Source organism: Tachysurus vachellii, chromosome 2 (assembly GCF_030014155.1).
Source record: "Tachysurus vachellii isolate PV-2020 chromosome 2, HZAU_Pvac_v1, whole genome shotgun sequence".
NCBI lineage: Eukaryota > Metazoa > Chordata > Actinopteri > Siluriformes > Bagridae > Tachysurus > Tachysurus vachellii.
The window spans coordinates 32,363,716-32,375,159 of NC_083461.1; the positions used below are offsets into that span (position 1 = coordinate 32,363,716).

Here is an 11,444-nt window from a genome sequence, read left to right on the forward strand (position 1 = left end):
ATTGGCCAATGACTTTCTCTACTTTATGTTCTCTGTTTACTGTTATATTTAATGTTGTGGAACGTCCTAAAACTATTTCCTGTTAGCACTAAGGCCATGCATCTATAAACAGTCATTCTTTCTAAAGACTAAATTCTTTTTCCTCTTATTTTAGACAAAATGTAGCTTGTCATTATACAGCGAAACTGGAAAGTCCTGTGTCCTAGAAACTCCTGTGGCAGAATACATACTGTACTGTTTCAAAGTGCTGATGCAGAGACTCCTTCCACTAAAATGGAATTTGAGCACCCATGTGTTATATGAATGAAACAATTTACTATTGTTGGGTGAGTGTGCATACTTACACAAGCATGCTGCTGGAGTCTGTGCAGAAGATGTTTGGCTGGGATAAAGAAATCCAACAGATACCTTAAACTGTCATGCTGATAGGTGGACTCCAAGACAGAAAAAACCTGAAGCCACACAGAGACAACAGACATAAAAATGGTACTATGAAGTAAATAAATGATGTAGCATAATAAACACTCCATGATTTAGGACAGAGTTATTGAAGGATTCTTGAAGGATACCCATCTGCATTATTAACCATGATTTTTCCAAGAGGATGATTTAAAAAAAAAATTTCCAATATATTTTCAGGTATGAAAAATAAAGTGTTTTACTGTAACATTGCCAGTATTTCCACAATTATTGAATATCTGAGAGAATCACTGACCTGGGAAAGAAGAGGGGGTGCAGTGCTCTCAAATGGTGGATAGAGAGAGGAGAGCGCCCCCTGAACACAGTCCTCCACTGCTTCCGAACCCTGAGATAAAGCAATCATGAAAAAGAATATAAAAATTTTATGTATATGACCAAAATGGTGCAGCTTGTTCGTCTCACATACAGATGCAATTTCCTGTTGTGTGTTCCAGAGACTGTCAAAAACTTCCTGAAGGCCAAATGGTTTTTGTGTACTTTCAAGTAGTTACAGTGACCTTTAATCCCTCTCATCAAAACAAACACGCACACACCATCTATAAACTCTAGAAGAGACCTGCAAACTCTAGTATCGTATCATGCAGCCCAGTTGTCACAGCAACTCAAAATATTTTCTCAATTTTTCCAGCGTTCTTCCTCTTTTATTATTTTTACTTCTCCCCACTTCCCTAAGCTTCACACTCTCCTCTGCTCTATTCATCTCCTCCTCTCACTTAAACATCATCTGACAATAATTATAGTGAGACATTTTCTGAAAAGGTACGGAGGTCTAGTGGAGTCTTGGCTGGCAGGTCAAAAAAAGAGCAACAGGAAAAAGGGGGTGGAAAAAAGTGAGGGATGACTAGGGAAAACTAGCCAGGAAAAGAGTGTTTTATGCAAGGCCAAGAACGAGTGGGAATAGAGGAAAAGAAAAACATGCTAAGGGGAAAGTGGTAGGAAAGAAAGTAAAAGCAGAAGGATAGCATGATGAAAGCAGTATGGCGGTTAAAACGTGGCCTAAACAGTAAGACACAGCACACTGTAAGCATAGCTTTTTCTTGTTTCATGTTTTGGTCTGAAATGATCAGATTACTAGCTACATATCTCAGGACAGTAAAAAACAGAACCATATGCTACGTGGCCATCTAGCTTAATGTTATAATCATGTAGACGTAAGTAAAGAGCCTGCTGGCTTTCCCATTGTTTAATTAACAAAATAATACTGAATTAAACATAAGAATGGTCCAAACATCTGTGTCCATTAGGGAGAACTTTACATAATCAGTCGTAAAAAAACTTTACATAATCAGTCATAAAAAAAACTAATTAAAGATTTAGTCAAAATAAGTGTGGGAGCCTGGGAAACCCTTCATAAGGTCAAACTTGGACTAGATAATTCTAAACACAACAGGTTTCCTGAACTGTACAAGGGTTTTTTAATGTAACTTAAAAAAATTTACATTTAAAAATCTAGTTATCCAAAAGTGAAGAAAAGAAACATAATTAACAATATCATTCCAATTCCACTGAAAGCTACTTGGCCTACTTTATTAATAATCTAAACTACTTTTGGATAAAGTGGCAAATTCTAAAGAGTTATCACTCTGCAATAAAAAAGTGAGTTCACACTTATCGGCATCATTCACCTCAGTCTTTGTTTGATGAGACAAAGACTGAGGTGAATGATGTTGATAAGTGTGAACTCACTTTTTTATTCCAGAGTGATAACTCTTTAGAATTTGCCACTTTATCCAAAAGTAGTTTAGATTATTAATAAAGTAGGCCAAGTAGCTTTCAGTGGAATTGGAATGATATTAATTATAATAATAATATTAATTATAATAAATCTAATAATTAATTATAATTATATACTAATTATAATGTTCTTTGATTAGTTTTGCTGATCTACAGTATATACCACACCATAACTGTCTGAGTTAATCAGAGGAAATAATCCAAAATGATTATTTCCTCTGATTAACTCAGACAGTTATGGTGTGGTATATAGATCAGCAAAACTAATCAAAGAACATTATAATTAGTTCACTTAGCTAGCAAGGATAGACAGTAGCCTAGATAAAAAATGTTTCCACATTGTTTGTTAAATATATATTAACATATTGAATAATATAAATATATGACTTTTTTTGCCTGTTTCACAATGTTATCCAAAGGGTTTCCTCAGACCACCACAGATTTGTTATTGGAGAAAGAATGAAAGTGTGATGCAGCCTGACATGAAACATGGCTAAAGTTACCATTACATAGTTATTTTCCTCTAATGACACACATTTTACTCCTCTTATACCACAGCAATTTACCAACTGTGACATTTTCCATTTATTCTTTTCCAAGACACATCATACTTTCTTTCTGTTTATAGATACAGTACATTTAATTAGTTTTGTGGAAAGTCTGTAAAACAAGATCAGGTCCTAGCTATTACTATTACTTATAGTAGATTAAAACAGTTAAATCCTTTTTTCTCTTTCTTTAAGTTATTTAGATTTGTAAAAATGCAATGCTGTTCCTGAGAATCTGCAAATCCTTCTGTCCTAGGCTTTTCCATGTGATAAATTTGAATCTTTTTCCCAAGTCATAAATTTAAACCTTTTTACCCATGTCATAAAAAACTGGCACTGGAGACTCCTTACATAAATGCTATAAAATGTCTCTTCACATAAAGAACCATACTTTTTTAATTTGTTAAAATGGCACGTTTACCATACAAGTAAAAATCCCTGTGCAGACGGCTTCATCAGAACCAAGAACTGAATATAAAAGCCAGTAGGAAGTTAGGTCTATCAGGTAATGAAGCTGGAACTGAAACTGGATTTTACAAATAACAGCAAAATGTTAATTGTATGTTACACCAATGGTGAAATGTTACTGTGTATTAGGGATGTGCATACAGATAGGAATCTGGAGTGTGACGCTTGCTATGTGTTCACTCATTTCACAGTGCTTGATAACTCAAACTCTGCACAAAGACATTCTTTATGATGCCACACAACAAGCAACTCTGTAGCAGACAAAACAAGCTCACCAAACTATGTACTAAACTCAACAGCCTAAAGACAAATCACCAAAATATCTCCAGTTTCCTCGGATTGTCTCTGGATCACATTGTGTTTTGCTGGAATCAGACTATAGAGTTTACTGATTCACTCTAAAGGAAAATAAAGAGGAAAGCCTTCAGATGACTAGGGCTTGAGACACAGTTGCACAATTTAGTTGGATTTGATGAATCTATTATTTTTGATTATTGTGACTGAATTGTCTGATATTTTATTATGTTTAAAATCTGACCTACACTTCAATTTTATTATTACTATTATTGTGTCCATTATGTTTAAGAGCTGTTTCTACAATAAATAGCAGTTAGATTTTTTTATTAGATCATAGTTTCATGAAAATGTGGGAAAATATAGTTTTCCTACTGTATTTTTTTTTTTTTTTTTTGCACTTGATGACCTGAGGCAACTCTTTAGTTCACTAAAGCTAAATTATAGCAACAACCAAAGAGTACAAAAAAAATTATATATAATATAGTATAATATAATGTAAGTATGTTTTCATGGTCATATTTATTATCTTAATATTTCATTGTAATATGTTAAATTAAATATGCTTCTTGGGTACCCTTCATTTAATATGCTTAAACTTTCTCTTTTTTAGATACATTCAATAAAAAAAATACATAATATGTAATAAATAAAACATAATATGTGCCATAATTTTATCATGTGAAGGTTTACCCAGGCCACCACATATTTTACCTACTTCAGTTTTGTTTTTTTGCTGAGAGAGAAAACAAAAGAGGAAAAATGTTTCTAGAGCACTATTGCCCTTTTCCCACAATGTGTATTGTATTTTGCTAGAGATTTCTGATTGAAATTGCTTTTCAGTTTCACTTGTCAGTTTTACTGACACTGCTTTTTCCAAGTTGAATAATATACAGGTCAGCAAGAAGCAAGCCATTAATTTGTCATGTGTTCTATTTGTCACAAATGTGGCGTTTAAAAGCTTATAAACAATAGGGTGAAAATCAGAAAGTTAATATTTACAAAGTTTTTTTTTGTTGACTTTCTACCACAATCGATTGTAGTTAAAATTAAGTACAGACTATTAGGTTTTAGGGTACTTTCACCACTTTTTAAATCAACTATTTGGTACATTCTTAAAATGAAAGACTTCACTAGTGAGCTTAGGAACACAATAGGGTAACATGAAGTCCAGAGAAAAAACAAAGACAAAAACTGTGATAGATGACAGAACCATTCATTCCATGCTGAAGAAAAATACCTTTACAAACGTTAGTGAGATCAACACCAGGAGGTGGGAGTATTTTGACAGAACTTCACCAGCGTAAGGACCAAAAACTCGAAAAGCAATTTAGAATTCATCAAACAAAAGCCTGTGCAGTTCTATATAGTTTTATATTTTGTTTAGAAAAGTTGGATAAGGACCACACAATTGTTATTTAAGCTCTGATAACCTGAAATAATTTAAGGAAAGTGCACTTTACTTTATCTGCCCATCATGGTGGGAAAATTCTCTGATCAGAGAGATTTTATAAGTATTTATGTTATTTGTTTTATATTTGAGTCCAGATATATTATTCCAGATATTTTTCTCAGAATGTATCTATTAATTTGCTGGAAATTGTCCTAAACATTGTGTTCTTGCCTGTTTGATTTGCTAGCAAGGAAATATCATAGGCAGGGTGGTCAGTATGTGTGTGACCTAGCACACTGTCTAGTAGGGTGTATATGCAAAGGGGGTTTCTGCTCTTCCTCTCTTTCCTCTCAACTTCCTCTCTTTCTCTCCAGCCTGAAAGTGTGCAGCTTCTAACGGAAAAGTCTGAAGTCCTCCTCCAAACAGACACAGCAAAAAAAGAGAGAGAGTGAGGGAGAGTCAAAGCCAGCAGTTAATGAAAAAGTGAGGAAAAGAGAAAGGAGCAGTATGATAGAATGCAGATTCTAGAGAAAGGGCGTGGGAAAACAGAAGAAACAGCAAGATGCTTAACTTTTTTCCCTCAAATGTGCTTTACCACAATGTATCCGAAATATACTCATGGAAAAATTGTTTTGCTATAATTCACCTTGATACATGTTTTGGTACATTTGTGCTTTTTATGCTCCAAACAATGTACATGAACTTATTTTCTGTGTGTAGGGGTTTTCCATCTTTCAATTAAAAAAATCTTTCATTTGCTCTCCTTGTGTTTCATTCTCATTTTCCCATCCTCCTTTCTCTCGTTCTGTGTTTCCTATATGGAAAATGCAGCATCACCCCACCATAACCATGGCTCTTTACGTCTCCCAAAATAAAGTGGGCCTCTCTCTCTCTACCTCCCTTTCTCTTTCCCTCTTTGCCAAACTACTCCACCCAGTCCCACACACCAAATGCTGGCTTCACCATTATAGAGCTTATTTCATCTACATTAACTCAAACCCTGTGCTTCCTTTTCCCTATTTTCTATTTTCAGCAGTTTCTTGTTTTTAGCATTTGTAGAAATTGAAACTGCTCAGGAATTTTGTGTTAAAGGTTAACAGCAGTTTGTTAGATTGTGGTTTGCCTTTAACCAGTCTCGTCCATACATGTTATTTTGCTACAGCCAGAAGCCAAAGATCATAAAACACAGACTGTGTCATCATTGTTGATTATTTTCTTACAGCACAAGTGAAAATGTTTCAATCAGATTAAGGTATCTCATGCATTATTTGGTCATTTTAAAAAGTCCAAAAAAAAATAGACACTTTATTATTATATTATATATATATTATTATGTGAAAAATGGAAGAAATATTATATATCTTTGTTGCCAGATTACTAGGTACACACGTGTGTGATGAAAAATGCCCAGGACAAACCAACTTAAAAATTGGTTATTTTCTATTTGCTTACATTCTCTTTTTTATTAAGCAAAAATGGAAGTAACTAATAGCCAAAGACTATAAATGCAAATGTTTTTAATTAACCATTAATGTTTCAGAGGGCATATAAGCTGTCACTCTGAAAACAAGCAGAACAAACCATTTCACAAAATAGCCATATTTCTAACTTATTTGATGAATTGAAAATGATAAATAGCCCTACACCTTCATAAAATCCATCACAAAATGCATTTTGAATGGTGCTATTCTGCATGTCAGTGCACTAATAAATTCTCCTTGACCTGGGATAGCTTTCCTTCTGATCCTGCATGACAGTGAGGATCCAAGTTTTTACATCTTTTATTAACAATGAATAAGAAAACTTAATACAGTAGATTAAAAAAAGAAAAACCAAAAACTCTACTTCATATAATGTAATAAGCTCTAATAGGAGTCCTCTACAAGCAACCTATAAATATTTAATAATATATATATGCTTGCATTTGTTATTCAAAGTGATTATACAACTGTAGCTATATACTTTATACTTAAGCATAGGTTGTAAATTTTATACTTTTTTTTATGAATTTCCCCAGTGCCAGAATGGGGGATTTCCCAAACCAACAACCACATTCCAACTCTGCAGACAAATGTTCTTTATAGATAAGAACAGGAAGTCTGAATCAGAGCAGGTCCCTTTTTTTTAATTGGAGCTATTTATTCTGCACAAAAGAGGTGTCAAAATGCAGAAATAAAAAAAATAAATAAAAAAAATACATAGAAATTGTGAAAACAAAGCAAAACAGGAAATATGCATGTATGGCTGGTAATTAAAAAGGAACATAAATTTACATTTTATATGTATATTTTACAGAAAAGTTTAATGATTGAAGCACTTACCATGATTGAGCTCTGGGTCTTTGCCTACATGGCCGTTATATTTTCTTTCTTCTCCAACATGTGATCAGTCTGAAATTGACACTTTTTAATTGAAACGGCTTGCATAAGTGTTTGTCAGTCAGAATGACTGTTGAAAATGCTCAGGACGAGAACACTGCATGACATTATATTAGAATTTGACTTCTTTAGCCAAAGCTTCTTTAGAGCGGAATGTGAGGGCGCTTGTCCCAAGACTGTGGCCGATGTCAGTCCAGGTTGCCAGATTGGATTTCTCCCTCTCTCTCTCTCTCTCTCTCTCTCTCTCTCTCCCCATACAACTCTATTTAAAGCATGATAACCACGTTATAAGGACTCTGATATCATATCATTACAATTTATTATGTTGACTTAGTTTCTACTAAACATACAAGCTTCTGTTTATAATTCCTTTACTTGCCGAATGCTGTCATCCGCCCATATCTCGGAAAAAGTGCCGGTGGAAATTGCCTGTTATGGCAACCCGACAGTCAGGTCCCGCCCCCAGCATTTAGAACAGCGGCGCTATAGAGGCAACTACAGCTGCTGATCACTCCAACTATTTAACATTTCCACTGAAGAGTGTATAAACAACGACACACTGTTCAACCACGTACCAATTTTCCTTTTAGCACACACACGCACGCACACACACACACACACAGACACACACACACACACACACACACACACACACACACACACACACACACACACAAACACAAAGCTAAAAATCACGTTCCTTCGGTTCTTATAACTTTGGTCCCTTTTTTCTTTTTAGATATATAAGATTTATTTTGTGCCAGTTAAGCATAATATCATTTCAATATGTTTATTTCTGAAAATTGAAATAGAACACAAAAGTGCAAGCTGTTTATATCAGAGATTATTGTAGACCTGTATTAAATAGCATCACATTTTTGTTCAGTTAAATTATCTATTATTGTTATTATTATTATTATTATTATTATTATTATTATTATTGTTATTATTATTTTTATTTTTATTATTATTATTATTATTATTATTATTATTATTAGTAGTAGTAGTAGTAGTATGATGATGATGATTATTGTTGTTGTTGTTGTTGTTGGTGGTGGTGGTGCTGCAACATTGCTGCACGACGTCATACGCATTAAGGATAGTGCAAATGTGCTACACAGTGGCGTGGCACAATATGTAATTCATTACACAAGGCATTCATGACATTTAATTTGACAACACAAACGCATTCCTGTAATGATCATCCTCCATATAATGGCAAAAGTTTTGCATAGTATTTCATGTTTCTCACGGTGCAGTAGCGACATCTGCTGTTCATAAAACTCTATTTAAATTTAAACAGCAAAGTAAGTTTTCTTGCTATAGTTTTTTCCTGGAAACGTATCCTGACTTAAATGTATAGTCATGTCAATATATAAATAAATTTCCTCATATTCAGTGTTGTTTTCAATGGATTCAGTGTTATTCAGGCACTCAAGTGTCTATGATATAATAAAGCAGCATGTCAGCTCCATTAATGTCTTCATATTAAAGATGCACTGCCACACGTATTTCATTACTTTTGTGGTAATGTCTGAAGTTTACCATGGACTCTGTAACTTTTTTTTGTGGAAATAATGCCTTGGTTACCTTGTTTCAAGCCATTCTAGTGTGGTATAGAAAGCCTGCAGGAAGACTCAGCTCGATTTGCGCCAGTTCTCATTAATATTCAATGAGCTATGCTGCTTGGCTCCGATTGGCTAACCGCTAGGATATGAGAGCATGATTATTCATTCACCCAGCGCAATAAGTAGCCTAGGCTAGAGGAACTTTGTTTACAATCACCTGGAATTCCGGCAGATTGGCTTCTTCAGGTATATTGCCATATATATACTGTATGACCCTGAATCTGAAGAGATATGGTAATTTAACCATTCAAGTAAACCATCAAGCATTTTGAAACGTAATAAAATGTATTCGTAGCAATTGTCTTCACTTTTGTCTTCAATTTCACTTTTAAACCGTTACACCATTGGTTAGTGGCCAAATGTGTGTAGATGACAAAAAGGGCGATGCCTGCATTTTCTTCAGAGTGCTGCTGCATAAAGTTTCATTCACATGAATGGGCCTTCCGAGGTCTAAGTTTTGGCTCGCAAAAAACCTGACCTACCTTTTGCTTTCTCAGGTGCACGTGCGGGAATTGTGTCAGAATGCCCACAGAAGTAGAAAATGTAATATAGACAAAAATGCTGCTTTGGGTGATAAGGCTAGATCTATTTTTTTTTAGATCTATTGCAAGCCGATTGTCATTACACCAAGATCTGACTGTACAGGTAGCAAGAAGAATTGGAGAAACTACTCCCCCCATACAATGTATGACTCTCCACCCAGGGCTGGAACCTGTTTGTCTAAACATTTATTCTCTGCAAAATGCCATGAACGTATACAGAGCAGACTATGGCCCTTTGCGAGTCAGGGGTTATGAAAAGTAAGTCTCAGATTAAATAAGCATAATATAATGTATACCATGCTAATATTACACATACAAACTGTAACAACATTTCGAAAAAACAGATATTTATTATTTTATACAAAAACAAATTAGACAGTTCAAAATCACTGTCAGTGTAGTAATTCTCTCAAATGAACATATTTACAAAGACAATGGTCCTCTGCTTTTTGGCAGGCGTTGCAGGCACCTAGCATACAGAACTTTTGTCAGCTGGTGCTGGGGCTATTTGGGAAGAAAGCTTTGTGTGGTCATTCCGTCCTGTGTGGTCCAGCGTATCCGTAGGGAGTTCCCAGATACTGCAGGCCAGTACGTTGGATCTAGACCTCCCCTTGTCTGAACCGAGATACGTAGGCAGCAAAGGCTTCTTCAAGGGGAGGATGCTCAAATTGTGATGCCAGATTATCAGGGACTGGAACATTCTGCAACTCCTCCACATATGGCTGGTTGTTGGGCACTACGTCATTGAAAAGCAATGCCATCATGTTGAACCCTACAAAAATGTAGTAGCCTACAAAAATAAATGTACATTTTGTATATAACTGTGTACAGAGCATTTGCATTTGTAATAATAATTATTCTTTGAACAACTTACAGTTTGTGGCCTGTGTTTTCACTGCCTTCATGGTGTGTGCTCCCTTTTTGGCCTTAGGAAATAGCAACTTGTATCTTAGTTTCCCTGATGTTGTCCTGGCCTGGGTATGGCCAGCATTTTCGTTGAAATGCATGGTTGCCAGGTACAGCCTGAAAGTGTAAATAGGGTGTAGTTGTGTACATAACTCTGGCATAACATAGTAATGGTTTAATGAAGTCCTTTACGTCAATGTTCAAATTGTTACATAGGTAATCAAAGCTCTAATATCCATTCATGTCTTTGTTTACTGTATGTTTTTCTTTTATAACAATAGTATTAGTGTTAAAGGGATAGTTCACCCAAAAATTTAAATTCTGTCATCATTTACTCACTCTCATGTTGTTACAAACCTGTATACATTTCTTTGTTCTGATGAACACAACGGAAGATATTTTGAGAAATGTTTGTAACCAAACCGTTCATGGACCCCATTCACTTCCATAGTAGGAAAAAAGAATACTATGGAAGTAAATGGGGTCCATGAACGGTTTGGTAACATTTATTCCTCAAAATATCTTCCTTTGTGTTCACCAGAACAAAGAAATTTATATGGGTTTGTAACAACATGAGAGTGAGTAAATTATGACAGAATTTTCATTTTTGTGTGAACTATCCCTTTAATACGACAAAACATACCTGCACAACATCCCAATGTATGGAAACATTTTTTGGAGTGAAGCGTATGACAATATTGTGGAAGGCCTCCAATGTTGAGATCTGGTACTTGGAGCTCAACTTCTCCACATCAGTAAGGACCCTCTTATTTGACAACAGCTTCTCAACTTTGAAGAGGGCTTTGGAACCTAAATACATATCATAAATTAATAACTGAATAACAACAAAAATAATTATACAACATTATGTACAGTGGAGGAGTACACACCTGGTTGAAACCATTTCTTATTATCTGTTGTCTGGCAAACTGGATGCAGGCACTTTGGAAAAGCAGGATTGTCGTGAGTGTGTTTGATTTTGTACAGTATGTGGATCACAACCGATGTCCATTTTGCAACCTTCTCTGTCCCTGTGGATGATGAGGTTGCACACCAATAAACATGGTTCCTGA

The 11,444-nt window shown here is 35.0% G+C and overlaps 1 protein-coding gene across 2 annotated transcripts in view; it reads right to left on the minus strand.

The window, feature by feature from the left end:
• The window catches only part of arhgef40 (Rho guanine nucleotide exchange factor (GEF) 40), a 31,901-nt gene extending 24,402 nt beyond the window's left edge, over positions 1–7,499 (minus strand). For both annotated transcript variants that reach the window (XM_060864319.1, XM_060864317.1), the window contains exons 1-3: positions 7,239–7,499; positions 716–805; positions 345–452 (exon numbers count right to left, since the gene is read on the minus strand). In XM_060864319.1, the coding sequence (XP_060720302.1) occupies positions 345–452; positions 716–805; positions 7,239–7,241 (201 nt within the window). In that variant the 5' untranslated portion in view covers positions 7,242–7,499. The remainder of the gene's footprint in view (positions 1–344; positions 453–715; positions 806–7,238) is intronic.
• Positions 7,500–11,444: the final 3,945 nt, after the last annotated feature.